Source organism: Podarcis melisellensis (genome assembly GCF_964234715.1).
Source record: "Podarcis melisellensis genome assembly, chromosome: 12".
Lineage (NCBI taxonomy): Eukaryota > Metazoa > Chordata > Lepidosauria > Squamata > Lacertidae > Podarcis > Podarcis melisellensis.
The window spans coordinates 10,830,787-10,858,612 of NC_138544.1; the positions used below are offsets into that span (position 1 = coordinate 10,830,787).

A 27,826-nucleotide genomic window follows, 5' to 3' on the forward strand; every position below is an offset into this window, starting at 1 on the left:
GGCCTTCCCTTCGGCGGAGCAGCGCCGCGGCGCCTCCTCTATGTCTCTCTTAGTTTTTTTTAATGCTTTTCAGGTTTATACATTTCACTCACTTTACAATCTTTTTAACATTTCAAAACTCGACTTCCTCCCCCCTCTTTCCGCATATTCCAAATTAATTTAATTGGCTCATTTATTCATCTACTTTAAATATATACTATTATGAAACCGCAGGTTATTACAACAACCCTGCCAATGTTCTTATATGTTTACAATTTATCTGCAAACCATTTCCATTCTTTTATAAAAAGTTTATCTTGATTTCTTATCCTTCCGGTAAGTTTCGCCATTACTGCATATTCCATAAGTTCTTGTATCCATTCATCCTTTGCTGGGACTTCTGCTTCTTTCCATTTTGGGGCGAGTAACATTCTTGCAGCTGTAGTAGCGTATATGAATAAGATTCTATACAGTTTAGGTGGTTCTTTCCCTATAATTCCCAAAAGAAAGGCTTCTGGGGTGTTTTTTTTACAAACGTTATTTTAAACATCCTTTTCCATTCATTATACTGTATATCAGGGTTTCCCAAACTTGGCTCTCTAGCTGCTTTTTTGGACTACAGTTCCCATAATCCCTGGCCACTGGTCCTGCTAGCTAGGGATGATGGGAGTTGTAGTCCAAAATCAGCTAGAGTCCCAAGTTTGGGAAACCCAGCTGTATATCATTGCCCACTAAGCATTAACCTTACTACAAGGGAGCTGGCCTCTGGGGCTTGGGAGTCCCGCTCTCACGGAAAGAGCTGTGCCTAACATAGCCTCTACTGTAACTTCAGGTGCTGGTGTATGTGCCTTCTTCCCCCAGGTGGCCTTGACTCTGATACCTTGCCTGTTCCATCAGGAGGGAGGAAGCAAGGGATCACAGCCTTTGCCAATATAATAATAAAGGCAAATGGCCTTCTCGGTAGTGGCGCCCACCCTGTGGAGCACACTCCCATCAGATGTCCAGGAAATAAATAACTATCTGACTTTTAGAAGACATCTGAAGGCAACCTTGTATCGGGAAATTTTTAATGTCTAATGTTTTACAATATTTATGTGCTGTAAGCTGCCCAGAGTGGCTGGGGAAACCACATTACATTGTGCCTTGGTTTTCAAACATTTCAGAAGCCAAACGGACTTCCGGAATGGATTAAGTTTGGTGCTTTTGTTTTTGCTATTTTTTGTTTTTGCGGCTTTTCGGTTATTTTGTTTTTGTGGAACCCAGTTCAGCTACTGATTGATTAGTTGTGTGACTGTGGAAATGGATAAAAGCCCCCCCCCCATCCAAACAATGACTGTTATCAGTGCAGGTAAGAATTTTTTTTTTAATTTTTATCATCTACAATAATGTCTTAGTTATTTTATAGTATAGTACATTATTGCTTTCATTTTGTGGGTTAATGAGCTCATTAGATAGCAAAATTCATGTTAAATTGCTGTTTTAGGAGTTGTTTTTAAAAGTCTGGAACGGATCAATCCATTTTGCATTACTTTCTATGGGAAATCACGCCTTGGTTTTGGAACGCTTTGGTTTTGGAACAGACTTCCAGAATGTATTAAGTTTGAGAACCAAGGTACCACTGTAATAATAATTTATACCCCGCCCATCTGGCCACACTGGGCAGCTTACAGCACATAAAAATAAGATAACAATAGTTCAGGTAGACTGGGTGCTGTTGGTAAAAGAAATCCCCATTCTACACTTTTTCCCCCAGAGGCTGCTGTTCACATTTGCATTTTGCTTTAAAGCCCTGATGATGCTCTGCAGCAGGTACAAATTTCAAAAGTGTACAAATTTTGGGTGCTTAGTTTTTCCTCTTTTTTTTAAACGGACAGTGTGTTGTATCTAAAATGTCCTGTATCTTTAGTATAGGTGAGATATGCCTTTTATTCTTCATGTGTGGCATTATTCCAAGTTGTGTTGTTCGCTTTTAAATTACAAGTTAGGCTGTGCTCTAATTGTCTGTCTGTTTTTTACTGTGAATTGAAGAAAGGGCTCTGAACTAAGTCCTGCAAAAACTTAAACAATAAATTCCAATAAAGCCAATGTGGTGTATCGGTTGGTTTTAGATTAAGTCAAGGGAGACCAGGGTTCAAATCCCCATTTGTTCATGGAGCTCGCCAAGTGACCTTGGGCCAGTCACTGTGTCTCAGCCTAACTTTTCAGGGTTGTGAAACTAAAAAGAGGATGAGAGAACCATATATACCACCCTTGAGCTCCTTAGAGAAAAGGTGAAATATGAAGAAGAAGAAGAAGAAGAAGAAGAAGAAGAAGAAGAAGAAGAAGAAGAAGAAGAAGAAACTCCCACCGCAATAATAGTCAAATAAGCCAACATTACTAACCGGCATTTTAAATTCCAATTTGACACTAATAACACTGGAATATTTGGCTACTTATGGGATGGGTGAGTGGGTTCATTCCACACCAGGGCAGAGGGGAGAAGAGAATCAGACATTGAACCTTGTTTCTCTTAGCTGGGTGTACTGTATGTGGTTGACAACTGAATTGTTTTACTGGTGGTGGTGGTGGTTGATGTGATGTAAAGTTCACTTTTCAAGCAATATGCTTACTAAAGCCGTTAACAACAGCAATTCTATATAAACATCCATATCAAGCAATCCACAGCATCTAGGTATAAAATGCAAAAGGCAGAGGAGGAAAAAACATCTGTTTTTAACAGGTAGTTTAATCTACTAAGGGTTTTTGCAGATCTTAGCTGGACAGAAAGGGACTTGCATAGTTGTGGTGGGGTTGGGGGGGGACTATTGAGAATGCCTTCTCAAGTTTCTGCATACCAGATTCCAAGCAAATGCAGCACTCTCAAGAGAATCCCCACCAATTCTCCGTGTCTGGGGCAGGTGTATATGGGAGAAATCCTTCCATTAGATACCTAAATTCTGAGTCAGGCTTTGCTTTGCTTGTCAACACAAGTAAATGAACTTAACATGATAGTTTCTAGGCAGTCAGTGCAACTCCATCAAAACTGGTGTAATGCATTCCTAAGTAGGTTATTTCATTTAACTGCCTAGCCATTAGTTCCAGCTTCTCAACCTACCTTAAGGGTAGCTCTACCTAGAAGTGTGGTACAATAATCCATTCTTCAGAATACCATGGTGTGGATCACTGTGGCCTGGCTATCCTGGTCCAGGAATGGCCATGGCTGGCATACCAGCTGAAGCTGGTAAGTACTTTTTGCCACTTGCACCTCCACCAATAGTGATGGTTCTAGGTGCGTCCCAAGCTATGTACCTCCTTCAGAGGCAGTGTGATCTCATCCAGAACAAGGAAGCCTATTCAGTTCCTGGACATGGGAATTACCTATACACAGCAGCTTATGAGGATCCAGCCCACAGTGGTATCCAAATATGATTTGTTATACTTGTTCAGATTAGTCTTTACATTTTTAATCTATTTGGCACTGCAGTTCCCACCACCACCATCCATGATCTCTGGAGTGCACAAATTTGGAGCGGCTTTGGGAGCCAGCCCAAAGTTGTGGTTGCCACCAATCTCTGCCAATTCAGGAAGGACTGTGATATTACTGGTTTTGAAGCTGACTTTCAGAGACACTGGACAGCAGCAAGTTCTGATATTTCTGAAGCACAGTACAGTCAGGGATTTGTCTTGCCTTCACTTCAGGCCATCTAAACAAAACAATCACTGTTGAGGGGCAGTCGAGGACTCATGACATACCGGTACATATATAAAAAGGTAAAGGTACCCCTGACCATTAGGTCCAGTCGTGGATGACACTGGGGTTGTGACGCTCATCTCACTCTATAGGCTGAGGGAGCCGGTGTACAGCTTCCGGGTCATGTGACCAGCATGATTAAGCCGCTTCTGGCGAACCAGAGCAACGCACGGAAGTGCCATTTACCTTCCTGCTGGAGCGGTACCTATTTATCAGGAACTCTTGGCATAAATGTCACTGGAATTTCATCCAAGTGTAATAATCTCTTTCCTCATCTGTAGTTATCAATGTTTCCAGTATGCCAAGGCCTGATCTGTATAACTTGACCTTTATAACTATGTAACTTGATTAAACTAGTACGTAAGCCACACACTTCTAGGAATTTGGCCTTTTCTGATGAAGTAATCAAATAGTAGATTAAGTTATTTATTCTTTATGTGAAGAATGGCTGTTGCTCTTCCCTCCCTCCCTTCCAGTCCATTTTTTTTTCTTTTGTGTTATGTCATTTATATTGCAAGCCTGAGGGCAGATACCTTTTTTCTCTGGAGCCATTTTGGCTAACAGGTGGGATAAAAATTGAATAAATTCTAAGAGAATCTGTGTAAACTATAGTTATGGATTGCTTTTTTATTTTGACAAGAATACACATGGCTATATGCCCTGCTTCCACATTTCTTTAGCCCATTCTTTTTCTTTTGAGGTACTTAATTATGTCACAATCTCTTTTGTTAGTTTGAGGTTATCAACAGGTATCTAAAGAAAGAACCTTGTTGTGTGATTTTTTCCCCTCTTTCTCCGGCAATGATGCAAGTGGAATGGTTTTTTCCCCCTTAAACAGGGTTGGATTTTTTTTATAGCAAGCTGATTGAAATGTCTGTCTAGGAGGAGGTAGTTCATATATTGCGGAGAAATACTAATGACTAAATTGGTCCCCTAATGTTAGTACTTCGGAATAACCTTCCAGAACATTCAGATAACCACAGATGGTACGTAGCAAGAAGGTGACTTCTTAGGTAACTCAGCTCTGTTTTCAGTTAAGATTTCGTCAAAAGTAGCCAGTACCTTGGGTTTCACTTGCATCTGTGGCTCACTAGCTGATATATCAGTTAACACTTGTTGGCTTGCACTCTTTATAGACTGAAGTTTTCTCTGTACTAGATAAATGGTGTTTGCTTTTTGTTCACGTGATTTAAGGCAGACTTTTATAAACTAGATTGGTGCATAGTGTAGTTCCCAACTACCTGTTATGAGCTAAAACTGCTGTTCCAGTAAGATTTCAATATTGAATTGATAAAAAAATTAAAAAATGAGAGTTGCTCTTTCTCTTGTTTCTAATGCTATCTGAAGTTGAAAAAGGTGATTGTAGTGCAACTTCTGGCATTGACATATCATTTGTAAATCCTGCTTGGAAGTGTTGTTTATATGCTTGTTTATCCAGAATTCAGTTGAAATACTTATGCTTGTTTTGAAAACGATGCCATGTGTTAATGTGAAGTAACTGAGTACATGATGAACGGTAGTTAGCAGATTGGCCCACATAGTAAAAATTTGTAGGGCTGATGAGTAAATCCCTGGAGATTTTGAGGCAGATGGTATCTCACCATGTTGTCTGGAACTTGTAAGCTATTAGCGTAATGGAATCTTTAGTTTTAAATAAACAATGTCATCATTTTTTTCCTTCTGTTTCTTTAGTATCAACTTGATGTAACTACAACAGTGTTTATGAAGAATGGGCAAGATTCACTACATAAATTAAAACAAAGTCCCAAATGTGTTACTTTTTTGTTTGTTGAGAAGCTAGCATGAAATAGCACCTGAAATATCTGTTATGCTAAATGTTAAGGTGTTAACTTCTGCTATAAGTGGTTACATAATCATGGTGTCTACTTGTAATTTACAACTGTTTACATATTTTTCTTCATTCTAGAGTTAGGTTGCCATTGTGGAATGCTGTATAACAAACATAGCATGGCTCACTCTTGGTATCAAGGAAAAGGCTGCATTTTATGGATCTCTCTCCCAAGAAATTCAGCATGCTGCCTCTTCCATTTAGATGGCCTTTGGAGATCCTTTTATTCCATGGTTTATATTCCACTTTATATGGTTTTAAAACTTATTCTTGCTGACTCTTTGGTTTTTGCTGATGTGTTTTATAATCTATTGGATACTCTAGATACTGTGTTTTAATTGTTTTGTTATTTCATAATTATTTTGGTTACATGAGCTGCCTTACAGGAAGCAATTTTAAAGGTGGGGTAAAAATACTTACATTCAAATAAATGAATAATATTGCTGGGGTTTCAGCATACATTCAGAAGGAGAATTGTATTCAAGAATACTGTTTTCCCATTGAGTAATTTCCTTGTTGCTAGCAAAGAGAAGTAAGGCTTCTGAGATCTAACACTGTCACCCGTTCTCATTTCAGTGATGTTCTGGCACTGCCCATTTTCAAGCAAGAAGACTCCAGCCTTCCACCTGACAGTGACACAAAACACCCACCATTTCAGTATGTTATGTGTGCTGCAACGTCTCCAGCTGTCAAACTGCATGATGAAACCCTTACTTACTTAAACCAAGGTTAGCATTGTTCCTCTGAGCAGACTTCTGCTGCTCTTGTATATGGCTACATTTTAATAAATTTTAAATGTCTGAAATAATAGTCGTTGTTCAAAATACTTGCTCATTGTAAATATCTGTGCTTGTTTTGGTATCCTGGTATGTATAGCGAAACAACAAGGAAAGGCATTAGATTTTATAGTTATGAAACTGGAATACAAACATTTCCATTAACAGGAAATGTGTGGTTTTTTCTAGATGCTGGCTAATCCCAACATCAGACTGAATGGTGTCATATGATAGTGTTCTTTGTTTCTCTTTTGGAAAAAGCCAGACTTGAAGTTCTATTGAGAAATAACAGTTGCAGTCAAGGTTAATCGTATTGCTAAATAAAATGAAGTTTAGACTACGAAGATAGCTTGTGGGGTATGAAATAAGTTTTTGAGAGCTCTTAGACCTCTAACATTATTTATGCATTGTTTTCAATTCAAAACCTTCTGGCACTTAATATATTCTCCTAAACATTCCTTGGAATGCTTGGTGTAATTTAGTCATCTTGGCAATGTAGGGTTTAAGAAAGCGCATTAAGTTAAGGGAAAGGTGTTCCTATGAGATTACCTGTGATCCCCAATACAAATGCATTTCCTCAACTTTGTTCATGGGGCAGGGATTGTGGTACATTGCTCTTTAAGCTGCATTTATAGCTGCTTTTAAATTTCTGTATTGGGATAAGATTTATTCCATATGTTCATTTTTTAATATTGGGAAAAACCCTGTTCTTTTGATACTTTGATGCAGTATTTTAATAAATTAGAATCAGTGTTCATTGTCCTAAATTTAATACTAGATTGAGGAAAGCATCAGATTGTCACCTAACTATTCATAGACGACTATTTGTGTTATATGAATGGGAAACACAAAAAGGAGAATAATTTTGACATTTATTTACTTGTACTAGGATGGTTTCAGCCTGGTGACTACAAAGCTTGATTTCTGTTACTGCTTCTCCATCTCTTGTAGTGTGTTTTAAATCACTGGTTGTTTACAGTTATGTCCATCCTGATTTGTGCATTGGCTGTCTATAAGAGTGTAGGCTGTATTTAAGATGGCACTGTGGTTTTCAAGGCTCTGTTTGATACAGGCACAGACATTCCAGATACGTTGTAAGAACATCATTTAGAGATACAATGTCCCATCTTAAATCAGTAGATAAAAGGTGCCATTTGTTGTCGGCAGAATCTTTAGCTTATAGTAGCTGTCTTCCAGTTTACTTTCCCTTCTTCCTCACTTTTGCAAAAGGGCCTAAATAATTTTATTTCCCTCATGCTAGAGGAGCTTTACCATTGTGTATTTTCCCTTTCAGAATCCACTTCCCTCTTTTTAACAGAACAGTTTAAAATTGTTTTAATATAATGTATTGTACTTCAATGTCTTTGAAAGTATTGCAGTAAAGTGGCATTTGGCCAAGGGCACTACATAAGTAAAATTATTATTTTTTTCCCTTTGAAAGGTCAGTCCTACGAAATCCGGCTGTTAGATAATAGAAAAATGGGAGATATGCCAGAGATCAATGGGAAAATGGTGAAGGTATGTTGTTGGCTCAGTCCTGATTCCCGTCTCTTGTGATTCTTTGTAGCTATTGGAGCTACTTCCAATGACAACATTTCCCTGTTTTGGCTCTTAAAACTGCAACAAGGAGAGAATGCATCACCCACTTTCTAATGGCAGAAGTTTCAGTATAGGTCTTGGACATCCCCAAAACTTGTACATGGCTGTACTACTGGGATATTCCAAAGAATTCATGTCAGTAGTGTAGGATGTCATTTCATTTCCAGCATTTCTTCCTGCTAACTTTTTAGACCATCCAGGGCCGAGGTCTGAACTGCGTACTTCAGCTCTAAATCCTCCTACTCCAATTCAAGTATATATAGTTCACTCTAATGTATAAAGGCAGGAACTGTTGAATGTGAGGAATCTTTAAGAATATGCAACCATTATTTAATTACCTTTTAGTTTCACTTTTCAGTTGTGGGAAGGAAAAAATTACCTTGTGTGAAGTCTCACGATTCAGATTATTATGCAGAATTTAATACATGTGGGTTTGGATTTTTTTAAAAAAGGTTATTATACCTGCCTAAAAGGTGGCTCAGTACAAGTGATGGTATCATAGCTTTCTGTATTTGAGATCAGGTATGAGCTTTTGGAGCTTTTACAACACTTTAAAATTTGGATTGGCTCAGAAAATTTGATGTGTTTCCCCTTTCTGCTTATTCTGAGCTAGTCTTGACATGGGGTGAGGACACCCATCACTATTCAGTACCCAAATAGCTTTCACTCTATACTTGTGAACTATACTCACTGAAAATCCCTGTTGGACAGATGAAAACTACTATAGAGACTGAATTATGAATTTTTAAACACCTAGGGCTTAGTTTAGTCACAGCAGCTGTGAATGTTTATCACCTTAAGAAAAACATACCCTAAGCTGCCTGGCAAGTGGGTGAGGAAACTCCTGGCTCTCATGATTCCCAGTCCTCCAATGTGCTGGCGTTACCTGAGACTTCTAAATCAAAGTTAGGGCTGCAGTCGACAAAATAATTTAGAGTGGATGTCATAGGGTACATGAGCCCATTTTAGTTGAGTTATACAAGTATATTTCCAGCCTGGTTGTTTACCTCCCTTCTTGTTTTCTGAAAGGAAGAATTATATTGTGAAGCAGAGAATGAGGTGTATGGTTTTTTTTTCCCTTAAACTGGGTGCATATATTCTCACTCTGGAAGAAATGTCCTTGATGATTATTATATTTTAAAGCACAAGTACTCAGGAACTTGCTGATGGATTTATTGAGCCTGTAACTGATAAGTGACATTTTCCTTACTTTGAATACTAGGGCTACTTAACTGGTGTGATATTTACAAAATTCGAAACGGAGTAGTCCAGTCATATTGGGAGGATACCACATCGGCTAATCTGGATTAAATTTTCATTGTATCTAGTTGAATCCAGGTTACAGCTTCTAGTGAATATAATTTTTAGCAGGTTCTGTTTTCTAAAATCTGTACAGACTCACTTGCTCTCACGTCGGTATTTCCCCCTCCTTTTTTGTGTGTGCCCCACTCCAGTTTTATATTGCTAACACATAGGTTTGTCCAGTCCCATCAGCCTGTATAGTTTTTCTTTGAAATCAGAGTAGCTCAGTTGGTAGAGCATGAGACGCTTACCGTATTTTTCGCACCATAGGACGCACTTTTCCCCCTCCAAAAATGAAGGGGAAGTGTGTGTGTGTCCTATGGTGCGAATGCAGGCTTTCGCTGAAGCCTGGAGAGTGAGAGGGGTCGGTGCGCACCGACACCTCACGCTCTCCAGGCTTCGCACACCTCTCCGCAAGCAGCAGGAGCCCAGCGCTGGGCTCCCGCTGCTTGCGGAGAGTTGCCTGCATGCTGAAGCCTGCGCGCGCTGAGCTCAGCGCGCCCAGGCTTCACGGACCTCTCAGCAAGCAGCGGGAGCGCTCCTGCTGCTTGCGGAGAGTTGCCAGCATGCCGAAGCCTGCGCACGCTGAGCTCAGCGCGCCCAGGCTTCGCGGACCTCTCCACAAGCAGCGGGAGTGCTCCCACGGCTTGCAGAGAGCTGCCTGTTTGGGGGCTGGGGTCGGGGGAAGCTCGAGCTTCCCCAGCCCCGCGCCTGGGAGGGAAATAATTTTTTCCCCTTTATTTCCCCCCCAAAAAACTGGGTGCGCCCTATGGTCCAGTGCGCCCTATGGTGCGAAAAATACGGTAATCTAAAGGTCGTGGGTTTGAGCTCCACAATGGGTGAAAGATTCCTGGATTGCAAGGAATTAGACTAGATGACCCTCATGGTCCATTCCAACTCTATGATTCTGTGATACCCCTTTCTCTGGTGCTCTTTATCACCCTGATAGAAGAGAGAGTGCACCTAACCAGGTAGAGAATCACCAGAATGTTCAAAGTTAGTTTAAAACTAAGGTATTGTCACTCTGCAGGCTATCTGTGAGAAGCTCATACCTTTGTATACTTCAGCATTCCTCCAAAAGGAAGCATGGTTCTTGTTTGTCTGATTTCATTGCAGTAGGAAAATTTGGGTGGGCGTAGCATTGGCACATGTTTACACTGCGAACTAGATATCCGTCGTCTTTTTTTTTTTTAGAGTATTATAAGAGTTGTGTTCCATGACAGAAGACTGCAGTATACTGAGCACCAGCAACTTGAAGGCTGGAAGTGGAATCGACCTGGAGACAGATTACTTGATTTAGGTAGGTGTGTTAATTAACATAGCCTCTTCATATGAAGAGATGAATTAACAAGAGAAGTGTTAACTCTTCTGACGTACTATATAGTAAAATTTGAATTGTACATGGTTTAAATAATGCATTATTACGTAGATTACCACAAAGGGCATTGGAAATTCTCTCATTCATTTTGAGATACCCTGTTAGTAACAATTAATAGATGGTGTGATCTAAGCACAAAGATGGTATTTTAATAAAAAAAGACTTGAAACTTTAAACTAGATTTCTGCATGTTCATTATTGCTACTCTCAATCTATCCTAAGAGACCATTATTTAAGATGAAAATGTGCAAATGAAATCTTCTCTGCATTGTTTCCCAAAAAAAACCTGTGTTTATTTTATTAAGATATTCCTATGTCAGTTGGAGTAATCGATATAAAGACAAATCCAAGCCAGCTTAATGCAGTTGAATTTCTGTGGGATCCTGGAAAACGAACATCTGCCTTTATTCAGGTTTGAAGATTTGTTGTTTTAAGAAATGATAGTAGTTTTTAATGGTGGGAAAGAAATGTTGGTGATCTTTAATGATTTAAAAGAGCTGAAACACAGTCCTCGCTCTTCTTAGTTGTAACATCAATACTGTACTGTATGCAAGAAGTTAAATAATTGTCAAAATCTTGAAAATAATTTTTTCTCAAATGAAGATTACAACTTGTTTACTCCCCCTCCCATAAAAAAGAAAACTGTAATACTGTAGTGACAATGAACACCATATTGTGGCTTTTTTTTTAACCCCTAGGTACATTGTATCAGCACTGAATTTACACCTCGTAAACATGGAGGTGAAAAAGGAGTTCCTTTTAGGATTCAGGTTGACACTTTTAAACAGACAGAAAATGGAGAATACACTGATCATTTGCATTCGGCGAGCTGCCAAATCAAGGTTTTTAAGGTAAGAGATGCTAATGAACAGCAGGGAGGAAATTGGCGTACAGAGGCTTCTTGTATTTATTTTTCTAAAGCTTGATTTCTGTGTGTAATTTAATTTTTAGCCAAAAGGGGCAGATAGAAAACAGAAAACAGACAGAGAAAAAATGGAGAAACGAACTGCTCATGAAAAAGAAAAGTATCAACCTTCATATGACACTACAATTCTCACAGAGGTAATAATACTGATATGTTTTCGTTTTCAGAGATAAATTGCGCATAGTACACATAACATACTTTAAGTAATGAGTTAGTGTCAAGGGGTGGGTCATAAGCTAAATATATCTAAAAGTAGGCTTTTCATCTGACAGGTGTCTTTGACAAAGAAACAAAGACCCATAAGACTTAGGATCAAGTAGAAATATATATTTTCTTAAAACATTTAGCTTTGCTCAAACCTCATGTACATGTCTAAAAGCCCTTCAGTGCTGAAAGAAAACTGTCTCAGGATTTGTTTTGTTCTTGTCTGATTTGAGCTCAGAGCTGTATTTTAGAAGTTATTGAATTTATGGGCAGAGCCTCACTGGGTTCTTGCATTTCTTTTTATTTAAACACCAGTGAGTTTCCTATAGCTTTCTAACGATTGCAGAAGTTTTTTAAAGGCTTTTAAATTTTCCTCACTGTATAATGAAAAGAAATTGATCCACATCTTTGGTGTTTGTCCAGATGAGGCTTGAGCCTATAATTGAAGATGCAGTTGAACATGAGCAGAAAAAGTCCAGCAAGCGGACTTTGCCAGCAGACTACGGTGATTCTCTGGCAAAGCGAGGCAGTGTAAGGGACTTCTGCTTACTTTTCATTGTGCAAGTTATCTTGTGCAGTGTTAGATATAGGACCAATTTCCATCACCCAAGATTAAAAAACAAGGATTTTGTCTGCCTTGGCTTAATTTCGTGCACTTTCGTTTACCCACAAATTACTTCATGCTTGTATCTTAGTGAGAAATACTTCCTAAATCTAACACATAAAAATGTCAGCAGGCCTGTGACTCTTAATAAAAGCAAGAGCTTCAGTTTACACCTGAAATGGCTTTATTGAATAGCTGTGTTCTTAACAACTGTTTTCTCTCCTGTAATTAATGGAATGAGAAGTAGCAATATCATTCAGTTGAGATGTATTTTTTTATTTTCACATGTAAGTTTCCACAAACTATTTTTTTTTCATGGCTCTGTGTTGTCTAACTATTTGCAGTAATAATACTTTGCTTTCCTTATTAATGGCTTTCCATTTGTTAATACTATTTTTAATTTCCTAAATGAGCTTGGCCTAATCATGTATTTGCTCAATGCAAATATTTATATGATACACTTCTTAAAAGTACAAACTGAGAGTTGAATAATGCCATGTAGGCCTTTATTCTTCCCTTTGTACACACAACAAAATAGGCCTTCTCCGTTTGTTAGCATGAAACCAGCTGCCAGTGAAAGAGCCACTTCAAGCGTATCCAGCTGTTAAAATGTCCTTGGCTAGACTGACAATACATTTGAATGGTAACATTCGCTCTCCAATGAACTGGCACTTTGAATTCCAGCAGGGACCCTAATTTGACCCACTGTCTGTTTTCTCCAAATCACATGTACATTCCCTATATAGCTATCTTGATTATCTACTGTAAAAAATAAGAATTATATACCACTCACTCTCAATGTATACAATACAATAAAATGTAAGATGCAGAAAATCAATACAAAATGCCGGCTCATTCTGAAAAAATAAAAAGTAAACAACTGAATAGACCTGTCTGGCATAAAATAATAATAATAATTCATGAGACATTTGAAAGCCATGCCAAATCTCTACTGGAAGAGTATTCCAGAGTGTGGTACCAGAAACTAAGTGCCTGGCTTCTAGTTTGGGCCAGTCGGACTTCTGAAACATGGGGGATGTGTGATATTGAGTGTGGAGCAGGTAAAATTGCAGCAGCAACTGAACGGTTAGGAGCATACAGGGTGCTCTCAGTTGTTCCTTTGCAGGCAGGCCTTGCTGATCAGCTCTGTCAGCAGGCAAATGACAGGTGGCCTTCAGGGAGGTGGGGATTTAGCCAACCGGGCTGAATAAGTTCCCTATCACTGATGTAGCATGCCAACGCTTTCTATCCGTAAGGTGGTCGGTGGTGGAAAGCTCTTGCTGGCTTACAGGATGGCAATCATCACTGAGTGCTATTTTGTGGTAGCAAAAAAACCCCCAAAACCTTCCTTTTAAAAAACCACTAAATGTTTTTTGTGCCATTCCTGCTCCTTCCATTGTATGACAACCTGTGAAGTACATTGGAATGAGAAATAGCAGCTAGCCCAAGATCATCCAGTGAACTTCATGGCTGGTGGTGATCTGAACCTGGGTCTTGCTGCTCTACACTGAATTTTCCCAAGAAGTTTTCTACCTCCACTAGGCTGGTCAAGGTTTCACATGATTCTACTGTGTCCTCTTTTTCTCATAGCTTTTGCATTAATGCTTTCAATAAGGATTTCAGCAGTGTCCTTTTGGTCAAGATATAGTGAGAATTGGAAATCTGTTCTGTCCAGTCATGACACTAGCAGAAGACTAAAGAGCTCTTCTGAAAGAGCTGTTCAAACTTGTGCTGCAATCATGTATAGAAACAGTTGGCTCCTTTGATTGGAAACAGAAGAATGCATATCTGAGGGAAAGTAATACAAAATAGAGAGAACATTTACAAATAAATCACTGCTAAGTTCTTGAGTAGAGGTCCATGTAGTAAATAGTGGCCAACATCTAAAACTTGCGCTTAGAATCAAATGTGTACTTTAAGTGTAACTTAAGAAGGCATAAAAGATACTGATACTTATATCTTAGATTTACCATAAATGTCCAGCCTAAAAAAGGTAAGGGGGGGTAGTATAAAAAGTTAAAGGGATAGAGATAGTCAAAGCTTTTATCATCATTTCATTTTTAACTGACGGAGGAAGCTTTCTGTGTATAATTATTGGTATACAATTCTACTGGGTCATGGGAAGGATTGGTTGTGGTGGACAAAGCAACAGGCTTACACAGGAGCAGTGGTTCGGCAGACCTCCACCCACAGAGAGAAAGAGAGAGAGCTCTGCAAAATCTTAGTCTCTGGTATAACCATCCCAGGGACTATAGGATAGCACCCTTAAAATACAGTACCCTTAAAATGCAGTAATTATTCAGCTAGAATGTATTTGCTTTAATTCAGTGTTAATTTCTGCTTAACTGTCATTATCTTGAGAAAATTATTGATCTAAAATGTCCCATTTAATCATAGGCAGCATGGATTACAATCTCAGAAGGAATATTATTCAGTTAGTTAATATATTGAAAGCAACCATAAAATACATACTGTATCAAAACAAATGCTGAACCTTCACATTTCAGGCACCCAGAAACTTTGTGGCACCTTCTTATACTTATTTCAGTTGTTGATATTGTTTTAAACTATTACATTTAAAGAGAATATATCTTTTTAAAAAAATTCTTAGAATTCACATCTGGAAGTAAAAACATGCAAGCATGCATATTTGGGTGTAGCTTCAGTGTGGGGTGCACATCTTTGAAATGCATATTTGCTTTGTCAGAAATCAGAACATGATTTATTGTTGCCCTAGAATTAGGGCTTAATCCCCATCGTGCACCAAAGGTGTGAAAAACAGCCACCTGTACATGCCAGCTTCCCCCTCTGCTTTCTGTGCGCTTCAATTGAGATGAAGTTCTTTCCCTGCCTGTACAGAGAGAGCATGCATTTAATAATATTTGTACTTAGAAGTAATGATATATAATAGTAAACAATAAAACACAGAACTCTGTCAGGCTTGTTGAAACTATTTTCTTGTTGAATAAAGAAAAAAAGCCTTCTGAGAATGGTTCTGCTCTCTTTTCCCTAGAGGGTATGTATGAGAGAGGGAGAAGGGTTATGAAATTGGCATTCATAGCCTTCTTCCGAATGTGCATGGTTTCATCCTGATAAGAAAACGCAGCAAATTGCTGTGATTACAAGTTTAGAGGTGGTATTCCTCTGAGTACTGGATACTGGGCACAAACAATGGATCACTATCATGTTCTTACTCTGTGAGTGTCCAAAGACATTTGACAGATTGCTTTTGAAAGTAGGATGGTGGACCTTAGATTGATACTACAAGGTGTGCATGGTTCTATTCCCACCCACCCTAATCATGCCAAGCTAGCATATGATCCACTAATCCCTTGCAAATGAGGACCCTGGTAAGTTGTGGCTTCCAGCTACAGGGAGGAATCTAAACTTGTTTAGCTGAACATGCTTAGAATCCTCCTCCAGACATTCAGTGGTTCAAAGCAATGCTTCAGAATTAGATAAACTAGGTCAGACCTTTTTTTAAAAAAAACTAGCTGATCAAGTAATGCATTCTGGATATGAGCTGGCATGCAGTGCCCTTGGTTGGAGTGCATGTTTCCTTAAAGTATGTGGGAAAAGTTTCTCCCCGTGTTGTTTTGCTGTTTCCCCTTCCTTTCTGTGAGGCAGAACGCAGCTCGCTACAACTGGTTGTAGAATGTGAATGAGAAGCTCAAAAGTTTTGTTTGCAAGAGATCTAAAGTCCCTTGCTGTATGAGTGAGGTTCTCCCCTTTCTTGCTTTTGGGTGCTTAACACTGTGCACATTTGAGATGCCATAAAGTTTTGTGGATGTGTATCTAAATTTTAAACATAGGTTTGTCTCAATGCTATTAAATTACCATGGCTTCCCTTAGGAAACCATTGGAATGAGTTTTGGGTGAGAGATTTCTGGTTCCTTGTAGGCTTCTATGTGCCCATGGTTCTTTTGGAGGAAACCATGCTAGTAAAGCCAGTGTACATGAGCAGTTTCTGGGTATTTCCTACAGAGCCATCCAGCTATACTGGAACAACTTGAGCAGTGGTAATGCGTGGACTTACCTTTAAAATTTCCTGTTTTTTGTTAGTCACTCACTGAAAACAATCAGTTTATGGAATAGTTTAGAAATTCAGGTATGAAGAGATCTGTTTGTAGTGGGGGGAGTCATTACTAAATTTATTATCACAAGGCACGTATAAACTTTTAGTGACTTAGCTTGAGCTGTATGCATGCATAGTAAATATATAATTATTTGATAAAATAAGTGAGGACTGGTAGAGAGCTTTGGAGAAAGTAAGAGTTACGCTCTTGCAAAGTGAAGCCCAGCTTTAATTATAAAACTGCTGTTTTAATGTTTCTCTTTTCTCTAGTGTTCACCGTGGCCTGATACATCTACCACATTTGTGAACAGTAGCCCTACCCCAACTCCGACGTTTGCCTCTACTCCACATAGTACTACTTACAGTGTCCCAGACAGGTATGCTTCTCTTCTAGCATATCTTAAATCAAGATTAAGACTGAAGAAAACGATGCTGTGGAACTTGTATGTGATTTCCTTGCGTTTAATTATCTCTCTCGGGATAATCAGATTACAAGAAATTATAATACAAAGCTCGGAGCTTTACAGAAACATGGAAGAGACACGTTAACCCTTGTCAACATTCCTAGTTTAGTAGTGCAACAGAGGATATTGTGTTATCTCCTGCTCTTAGTGGTACGTCCTCCTTTTTTCATACCAGCCATTGAAAAGTCTGCCGCTATTTTATATTGTTTTGATTAAGGTGTTTCATGTATTGTACTTTTAGTGTATATTGCTTTAGTTTTAATATAAATATTGTTTGCCACTTCGGAGGCCTTTGGACTAAAAAGTGGTATATAAACAAACCATATCATTCAGTCTCCACTGTAGGCTATTGGGGCTGGGGGGCAACTTGTACTTTGTCACAGGCAGTGAAATGTCCTTTACCAACCCTGTTCTAAGTACAGAATAAGGAGAAACAGCCCAGGTCTGTATTATGACAATATTTTGTGGTCTTCAGTCTGGAGGTTGAATCCTATTGCAAGTGTGTGGCAGTGCTATGTTGTATTGTTTAGAGGTTAGTGTAAAATTATGCCAATAAGACATCAAAAATGTACCTGTTATAAAATTGCTGGCCATTCTCTTCTAGCAGTTCAGTGCTGAGGTGCTGACAGATAAATGCACTTTAAAACACATGCACTGGAGATGGTTCCTAGTTGGAATTCTAGCACTGAACTCCCAAACTGCTCTGTTAAATTTATGAAGTTCCATCCCAGCCTGAGTTTGCAGTGGGAAGTTTGCTGGCAGGAAAATACTTGAGAGGAATGCCTCTGTATCACAACCTTATAGCTTCAAAAAATAAAAGTAAAATAATAATGTAATCTTCCTTTTTGCATCCTTCCCTGTCTAGCAATTCATCATCTCCAAATCACCAAGGAGATGGAATTCCTCAAGTATCGGGAGAGGTGAGTGCCAGTTTCTCATGCTACCAGGAATCCCTCATACCATGTAGATAGAATGCATTGCTTCTTGGTATTCTGAGGAGCTGTGGGGTTGATGAAATGGGCTGGACAAAGACCAGAGCACGAGTAGTGGAAATCTCACTCCCAAACTGAGATAGAAAGCTGATACATAGTGTCTATCACAAGGCCTTGAAGGCAGTGACATTACAGTTGACTGCATCCATTGCATCCGCAAGGAGTCAGCTCCAGAGTTCCATGTTGTCTGGGAACTTGTTACTCCAGATTTGTGGGGCAGACCCTGAAGCACACAGTGCCTAGCTGCAAGTGGTTTGCAAGGCAACTGAAGGACAAGCTTGCTCCAATTTGGAGTGATTTAGATGCCGCTGTCACAGCAAATCCAGCCCAGTAGTCCAATGCTTTGTCTGGTCCAGTGTTACGGGATCAGCTCCAGTCAGTGCAGCCTGATGTCGACAGGATCCTTAAAGTGATGCATCTAGCCATGCGCAGTCTTCTATCACTGCTCTTCCTGGCCAGAGTAGAATAGCCAGGTGCATCCAGGATGTTACGAAAGCATTGTTGCCTGATTGGGTTCTGCCATCTGCCCTTAAAAAGGCAGTGGTGTGGCTGATCCTTAATAAATTCAACCCTGGACGCAATGGTGTGTAATAATTAAAAGCCAATTGCCAGTCATCCTCTCGGAAAGGTTTTTGGAGAGAGTGGTGGCAAAGAAACTGCAAGTGTTCCTGGATTTTGTTTTATTATAATGAGTATTCATATTGCTTTAAATGGTGTTTTATTGTTTTACAGCACCCAGATATTTTATGATATAGTGGTACAGAAATACTTTTAGAAAGAAAATATTGTATTTTTAAAGCCTAAGAGTGCATATTACCATATAAAATGTAGATTTAAGTAATTTTTTTGTCTTCCCCCAGCAACTTCATCCATCGGCCACAATCCAAGAAGCCCAACAATGGTTGCTTAAACATAGATTTTCCACTTACACAAGGCTGTTTTCAAATTTCTCAGGTATTTACAAGATCAACTTTTAAGTTTGCTTGTTTTTCAAAGTAGCTCTTCATCCCATGGGACTACATATATAGGTCAAGTGAGCAATATAGATTTAACAGATAACTTTGCTAGTTATCGGAAATTCAACCCGATTTCTTTTTTTCCTTGCCACTTCTTTCCAGCATTTTTTATGGTTTTTATTGACACACTTGCAGCATCCCTTCTTCACTACAATCTTAAGAACTGCCTTGCTGAATCAGGCTAAGGGTTTATCCCATTTCCAAAAGTTACTTCTGGGAAGTCCAGAAACAAGTTGTGCAATTAGCATCTTTCTCCTATTTCCCCCCAGGAGCAAATGAATATTTCCTCTGAAGCATGGAGGTTTAACCAAGAAGTAGACATTAAGTGTCCTCCATGAAATTGCCTAACCCCCTTTTAAAACATCTTGCCACTGAGAGGTTTTGGGAAGTAACCATGTTCAATATACTTTTCTCTGTCCTGTATTTGTTGTTGATCTATTTAGTTGGGTGAGACTTCTCATATGAGAGTAGGAAAAACATCACATCACACTAAAGTATGTCGGGGTGGGAAACGGAACCAAACTCCTAACCAAGTATGACTGATAGCAAAGGATGATGGGAGTTGTAGTCTAGCAGCATATGGAGGGATCACAGGTTGTCCAGTTGTGCTCTACACAGTCAATAGTTTTTAGCACTTTCGCCATGTCTTCCCTTAGTTATCTTCTAAAAATCCCCCAAGGCTTCCTTTGTGAGGAAGGTGCTCCAACACTTTATTATTTCTGTACAGTATCTCTTTTGGGATGCACTGTATGTGGTGTTCCAGATACGGCAGTTATTTACATAAAACCATGATATTGGAAGTCTTCTGAATAATCTTGTGTCATCTGCAAAGTTGGCTATCTTGCTGCTCACTCCTGATGCCATGCCCTTTATATGACCAACTTAATAGCAACAGTTGTAGCATGATACAATTTGGATTCTTTTGTACCAAAAATTATATGATTGTCTGCCTTCTCTATGGATTTGTCAATGCATGTTTCCTTAGGCTACTAGTTGAGTTGTGAGTGTCTGTCAGAATTCATCCCCACCAAATAATATGCTGGAAGTGAACTTTCTGCCTTTTTTCATGCTTAGTCACTGATCTAACATGTCTTTGGAATGCACACTCGTTGAGAGTAAATGTGAGATGCTGTGGATAGTGAAAATAGTACAGGTTGCTCTTGTTGTTCCTACCCCAGTCATTATTGTGTAGAGGCATAATTAGAACCTTAACACAGTTTCCTTTGAATATGGAGAAAAGAGAGAAAACACAGCCGCTTCAGTCTCTGCCTTAAAACAGCTGCTATCCCAATTGGTAGCAGCAAGACAAGAGGTAAACAACACAGAACCGTAACCTGAGAAACAGATGTCACAGTTGAGACCAAAGCAGAGAAGTTGGAGAAGAGAAAAAAGTCCAAAGGGAAAACAAGAATGTTCCCCCCCCTTTAACCATTTTAAATGTTAATTGAAAGTTTTGGGGAGCTTTCCTAAATGTTGGTTGCTACCCGAGGTGGATAGCTGTAAGGAGTCTTGAGATTTGTTGGCAGAAAACTAATTGAAAATGCTCTGTGGATGTGACACACTAATATTAGGGGCTGGCAGGGGGATCCTTGTTAGATTTGAATATGCATTACTAAGGCTTGGATGGGTGAACAGGATGGAGTTGGTCTCACCCAGCTGTGCTCACCCAAGTACTCTGTGCAGCATCAGGGTGAACTTGAGAGTTGAGAAGGGGGTCTGTAATGAATCCATCTCTCTCCAGGCTCTGTCCAGTTTGGGGGGGCAGGATCTAGAGTGTGTGTTCTTGGCACCCTGACCACCCTGTGATCTTTGAAGGGTGTTATAGAAATTTAATAAATAAGAATATGAATGCACAGTGAATGAAGTGCTGCCCATAATGACAAAGTTAGAAAATTTGCTGTTCCGCCAAGTCCCTGAAGCCACGAAACTTGTCCTGCCAGAATTGGAAGGTTGAGCATATCTCCTTTCAGCTAAATGTTTTGGACAGGCATTTGTTGAGATGCACTTTAAGCAACAGTGGCATATTACAACTGTGGGCATTGCATTCTGATCTATATATTATATGGATGCTATTCTGCTTTATTTCTGCAGGTGCTGATTTACTGAAGCTTACAAGAGAAGATCTGGTACAAATCTGTGGTCCAGCTGATGGAATTCGGCTTTACAATGCACTTAAATCAAGGTAAATATTATCCCTGTGCCAACTCTTGCTTGCATCAGTTTTGTACGAAAGTCTGTTTTAGACTAGAGGGATTTGGGAGATATTAATTTAGATTTTCGATTGGCATATGCCTGTGTGAGCTCATGCAGGAGTTGGAAGTACTGTGCTCAAAAGAAGAATGTTTTGTTGTACACCTTCAGGGCAGGCCACAGATATGATGCAGGCACTGATGAGCTCAAAGGTAGACTGTAAGACTGGTAGCAATGCAGTTGGGCAGTACTGATTTCTTGAAGACGGATGGGTTTGTTGCCAAGAGACAAATCTTCTCATTTAGGTGAGCTATAACCAACCTAAAGTTCTTGAGGTCATGGCTACTAAATATTAACAATTGCAGATTTCTAACTATGAATTAAGCTGGCATAATAGATGATGTTAACTTGCTGTTACTTCTGTTACTCAAGTAGTTATATTACAAAATTGCACCATACACCAGTGTCCTAATTGCTTTAAGTTTGAAAATTAATTCACCACCATTAGACAATCTCAGTGGTTCTGAGATGAGTCATCAGACTAAACAATCTTTGATAGTTTGCCTCAAATGTGAAGTAGTTTGTAAAGAAATAAGTAGTGTTAAAGTAACAAAACATAATGACGTACGTCCGTTTTATTTTGTACAAGAGTATTTATTTTCCCCCCTTACATTCCAGGTCTGTTAGGCCACGTCTAACAATCTATGTATGCCAAGAGCAATCAAGTCGTCTACAACTTGAAAGGCAGCAAGACTCAGGCAGTGGAGAGAGCAGGAATGGTGCAATATATGGTATGTGTCTGTCAGGAGCTTATTTTAGTATCAACTGTATTACTATATGGGACTATATTACTATACATGGGAGGATTTATTCATCACTTACAGCCATCTTTAGGGCTGAAGGTTTTTTGAGTATTTGTTTGGAAAAAATAAAAGTTAAATTTCTACTCTGCCAGTGTGAGTAGTTTATAATGGACAGAACCATTGGAGCTTCCGCAGTACAGGGCTGGTGTACACTTTATGTGACCTAATACACAGAAAAATACTGGTGAGGATAAACAACTTGCAAGCACCAAAGGGGGGGGGGGTAAAGTTACAGACTCTATCATTTGACATGCTGAGAACAAATACCAGATCAGCAGTAACTGCTCCCATTTTTTATGTAGGTTGGTTAGTAAAAACAGAAATGTAAAGTTGACATAGACTAAATGTACGCACGTCTTTTTAACTTGTCCCACAATGCAGCCTTCTTAAAACAAATGTTTGAAAAGGAACTGCTGTTAACAGATGGGGCTTGGATTTGCAGGATCTACATTCAGAAGTGTAGGATTCTATAAGGGGTCCCAGATGTGATGCTATTTAACACTTTCATGAATGAGCTACGCAAAGGGCTCAAATTTGCAGATAACAAAACTGAGGAAATTGCAAGTGCTAGAGGAAAAGCTAAATTTTTAGCATCGCCTTGATTAAGTAAAATGGAGCTTAACAGGGACAAATGGAAAGTGCTACATGAAAGGATGAACAGAGTGTGATGGTTTAAGGGCTGCATCTATTTAAGTCTAATTTGTCTGGGTGAACAGGATCTAAACGGCTTGCAGCAACTAGAAACCATAGCAACTGCTATGCACTATAAAGTGGCACTGAAAATACCTCTTTGCAGGGTGATGTAGAATGATGTGTGTCCCTTACATAGACATTGTACGTGGCACTCATTCAGAGCACTGTGTAGGCAGAACACACTTTGTCTTGGCTCAGTTCCAGGAAGTTATGGGAGCCATTGATGGGTTAGGATTCTGGGCCCTGTTTAAAGGATTGGTATCGAGGTTGTGCTAAATCAAATTGAGACACCGAACATGGATGCTCAGATTTCTGTGGTGGCTGGGAAGTGTGTTTACAGTTAACACAAGTGCACCAAACGCCTTGAATGATATGTATGATTTGGCCGCAGTTACACACGCCTGAGTTACATCCTGTTTGGATTTCCGTAACATGGTCTTTGTGGGGCTGCTTTTGGAAAGTGCTCAGAAGCTTTGACTGGCTCAAAGAGCTGCAGCCAGATTGCTGACCGTATGGACTGCCTTCTTAGGACAGCTTAACTGGCTTCTGGCCTCTTTGCGGGCACAATTCAAAGTGCTGTTTATGCCCTGTAAAGCCCTACATGGCATAGGTCCAAGCTGTCTGAAAGACCGTATTCCCTCACACAAGCCTGCCCGAGTTTTGAGCTCTTCAGGGGAGGCTCTTCCCTCTAGGTCCAGCTACCCTCACGGCACATTGGGTGGGGATGTGGGAATGAACCTTCTCAGTGGTTGCTCCCACACTCTGGAATTGGCTCCTTGGATTTGCCCTCCTTGTTCCAAAAGGCTTTTGGGAACTGACTGTGAACTTTTAATGAAAGGGCTGTGTTGTTTTTATTAATTGTATGTTTTAAACAGATTTTATATCTGTATAGAATTTTAATTCTATCAATGTTTATGTTTTATTATTGTTTTCCCCATGTTTTTAATGGTTCTTTTTATCTTGAGTCCTGTCAGGAAAAAAGGCAGGTTATAAATGGATATAATTTATTATTATTAATAAAATAATACACTGAATACAGATTCTAGTAACTTTCACAAAGAAAATAGTGATGGGAAGTCTGTGCTGAAGGAACACTGCAAGAGTACTTTAAAAGATATTTTTATTTTAGTTTATCATGCAATCTACTTGGAAGAAATGGCTGCATCCGAAGTCATGCGCAAACTTGCGTTGGTGTTCAATATTCCTTTGCATCAGATCAACCAGGTTTACAGACAGGGTCCTACTGGCATCCATATTCTCGTCAGTGACCAGGTAAATTACGTTGTTTTCAATATATCTATATACTGGGCCCTCCGGTGAAGGGTTAGGACAGCCATGGGCATGTTCATAGTAGCCACCCATACCCCAGGTCCCTGCTGTCAGAATGGAAACCATTCAGACTTCTTTTTGAGGTCACTCTTGAACCTCCCACGTGCGTTATTTTTTAAATAATATCTAGAGTTCACAATGCCTTGTTTCTGTGCTTGTTTAAATTATAGCATATGTCAGACACGAGGTTGCCCCCAAAACGTTTGGGGCAAATTTCATAATGGTGCTGCTTAGCCAACAAATGCAAAAAACCTTATCAATAAAATATGGACTGGTTGGTGATGTCTTTAAGCTTGCTACCCCTAGTAGCAAAGCAGGATATTAAAAATAAAATTTAAAGATTACATCTCATTAACCAGGACTTTTAACTATGAAGTTCTCAGCATTTTACTATTCTATGAAATCTGATTTTGGTCTATTGCATTTTTTCTCTCTCTGCAGCAGGGAGAGGTGGAAAATATTGTTTATTATATTACGTATTGCTGCTAGGGACAGATTTCTCAAAGGAATTCTCCACTTTCCTTTTTGAACAACAGGGAGAAATATCTGTTGTTTGTTGATGGATGGGGATACATAATTTCTGCATTTGCCTTAGCAACACAATGGATCAGACACCATTTCTAAAAAGTACTGTTTATTCATAAAATTTCTCTGCCATTCCCCCATTAACCCCCTATGGTTCCCCTTCCCAACCGCATTTCTGAAGCCACTTCATAACTTCTGTTTTCTGTGGCTTTGCTTTGTGCCAGTTTTCACCTTCACCCCCCATGTCTGTGCCTCCATCACCACTCTTTTTCTGGAACCCCCTGCCATTTAATACAGATCATCCCATGGTAACTTTCTATATCTTCGTCCTTCCCACACCTTGCAGCTACAAAGCACCCTTTTTAACTTCCACCCAATTATGCAACCACCATCCCCTCCTTTTCTGCAGGCCCATTAATGCCCCTGCTTTTATCTTCACCCTGTTGCTGTGCCACCTAATCACTCCCGTTTTGCAACCCTCTTTTTTCAACTCCGACTTGCACACAGGCCACCCCCATTTCCATGCTTCACCCTCTCTCTTGTTCTGCAGCCCCATTTATGCCCAAAGCACATGCTGATATATAGTACTGTAGCTTTAAGCCTGCCAGTTAACTTGTTCTGTTAAAGGTTCAGTTCATGGCTGTTGTACATAGGAGTGTTCGCTTGTTAATGAAATATCTCTTTTAAATTACTACACTGAACCTGGAACTTCATGTTGAAGACAGAGGAGTGAAATACACTGTGTGAGCATATGGAATATTTGAGGGGTCTGCATCCATTATTTCTCGCATGGCACAGTCGAGGGATGGAAGTTGAAGATGAATGAAAAGGCAGAAGTGGATGCTTAAAACAACAGCAGAAATTTAAGTAAAGCAGGGGATTGAGAGACACCACAAATATTCAAGCAGGGTCTGCACAATTATATTCTTAGGTTCGTAGAGATAAAAAGACATGGCCACATCACTGTCACTCATCATTGAGCACAGTAGAGTTTCATTTTTAAAAAAATAGCATGCAAACATAATAATGACACTTTTTTACTAGATCAGCAGTATTGAAATGAGGAGTGCAAACACTGAGGCTCAGGTTGCTGCTTGTAAGACAGCTTGGCACTCCTTGTGGCAATTTTGGGTGATGAATGAAACTTGGGTACACTGCTATGCATGTTGCCAGCATGTAGCTGCATTTAATTGTCTTTCTTCCTAGATGGTTCAAAACTTTGAAGATGAAAGCTGCTTCTTAGTTACCACAATAAAAGGTATGCTAATAATAATGTTGAAAATGATACCCTTAGCTTAATTTTTAAAAAACTGCCTATGTGATGCACTGGCTTCCCTGCATTTTTTACTTACCAGTAGTTAGTTAAAACAGACTTGCATTTAAATGTTTTACATTCAGTTTGTTTTTACTGTATTTTTCGCACCATAGGACGCACTTTTCCCCCTTCAAAAATGAAGGGGGAATGTGTGTGCGTCCTATGGAGCGAAGACAGCATAGCCCCGCGACCCTCTGCCGGCTGGAGAGGTGACGCGCGGCTATGGCAGAAGCCTGTTTAGCCGCGTGTCACCTCTCCAGCCGGGAGAGCGCGCGCAGGGCTAAAGAAGCCCCGCTTACCCTCTCCCAGCGGGAGAGGTGACACACAGCTATTGTAGCAGCCTCTTTAGCCGCGCGCCACCTCTCCAGCTGGGAGAGCGCGCGCGGGGATAAAAAAGCCCCCAGCGACCCTCTCCTGGCAGGAGAGGTGACATGCGGCTATGGCAGGAGTCTCTATAGCAACGCCTTTCCGCTGCTCCCCGACCTGCTCTTTGGGGCTGGTGGTGGGCTTCCCCCCGCCAGCCCCAAAGAGCAGGTCGAGAGGAACCTGAGCCTGGAGAGTGAGAGGGGTTGGTGCACACCGACCCCTCTCCTCTGCAGGCTTCCAAGGTAGGCCTGAAGGCGTCCTTGTTTTAGAGGGGGAAAATTCTCCCCCTCTCTGTGCAGCGCCTCCTGCCGCTTCGCTGAAGGGGCACTGGGCAGAGAGGGAGAGCAATTTTTTTCCCTTGTTCTCCCCCCTCTAAAACAAGGTGTGTCGTATTGTCCGGTGCGTCCTATGGTGCGAAAAATACGGTAAATACCTTCCATTATTTGTGTTCTGAAATTGAATATGTTTTAAAGTTGCAACCTGCTTGTCCTGGACTTGGGACTACCTTCAATCACTCTGTATACTGCCATTTAGATATCTTTCAGTAAAAGAAAAAGGAGCTACTCAAGTTACACTTGAAAAATGTTTTCAAAGTATTTAATGAATGAGTCTTTCCAGAATTGTGAGATACTTAGGCATAAGAATCTGTCTGTCTTTGTAGAGTAGAACGAAAGCAGTCCTGATTTAAAGGTCTTATGGAACCCATGGTTTGGCAGTTGAGTGAGGCCTAGAAAATACTTTTAATAGCATTTTATATTCATGTTCTTTCATTGTAAAATTTTATTATAAATTGAAATAATGGCTCCTTTTAATGTTATCTACAGCTGAAAATGGCGAAGGCTTCCATATAATTTTGAAGTGATGTTGCCATACAATATAATGGACTGATATTCCAGTATAGAATGAAGTCATGCTCAAGAATGACAAATAACACCGTCTCTTCAGGGATCTGACTTCACCGTATAGAATGTTTCATATTGAAAACACAAGGTGACCTTTCTAATGAGCTGTTTAGTAGATGAACTTCCCACTGCCATAGCCAAAAGTCCTCATAAGAGGTAACAATGCCGGAATAGCTAACGTACAGGCATGGAAAAAACAAAGGAAACAAAGGTGTTTGCCCTTTTTAACATTAAGGCAAGCTATGGCCAGTAGATGCAGTTTGTAGAAGCGTTACTGCTTTCCTATTACACTGTATCCAGTTTGAATGTAAACTTATTCTGGGCATTTACCTTTCTGTGCCAGTTTGTCTATTACTCGCTTGTACCTTTATGCTGATTTTATTTTTTGATGTTAGCAGAGCACATAGTAATTTGTGTGGAAATAAGTAGTAAAAATGATAGCAATCAGGTTTTGGGTCTTGAGAGTAAGGCTGTCAAAACAGCATCCTCCGTGTAAATTGTGTATAAGCGTGAATGTAAGAAGTGTAAATGTCAAAAGGTGGACTTACTGAAAGTCCTAGCCAGATGAAAATTAAGCATGCAGCCGACCGCATCGTCATCCGTACCTATTTGAGAGGATAAGAAGAAATCCTGTGAGGTACAATACTTTGCTTTGTAGGCAGTTACAGAAAATCTGCCTATGCATCATGTCTTTTTTAGTTTTTCTATAAAGCACTACTGCAGCATTTCAATGTTTCACTTTTTGAACCA

At 39.8% G+C, this 27,826-nt stretch overlaps 1 protein-coding gene across 1 annotated transcript; it reads left to right on the plus strand.

Annotated features, from left to right (window-relative positions):
- Positions 1-2,418: 2,418 nt before the first annotated feature.
- On the plus strand, positions 2,419-27,803 carry UBP1 (upstream binding protein 1; the record flags this gene model as incomplete). The annotated part of the gene is made up of 17 exons (XM_081930937.1): positions 2,419-2,422; positions 3,123-3,199; positions 6,082-6,286; positions 7,776-7,852; positions 10,430-10,535; positions 10,919-11,025; positions 11,312-11,464; positions 11,565-11,675; positions 12,166-12,273; positions 16,692-16,798; positions 17,751-17,805; positions 18,738-18,831; positions 20,985-21,075; positions 21,762-21,874; positions 23,769-23,911; positions 25,700-25,751; positions 26,999-27,803. 17 exons carry the CDS (start codon positions 2,419-2,421, stop codon positions 27,034-27,036), a joined length of 1,641 nt encoding a protein of 546 aa, XP_081787063.1. The 3' UTR covers positions 27,037-27,803.
- Positions 27,804-27,826: the final 23 nt, after the last annotated feature.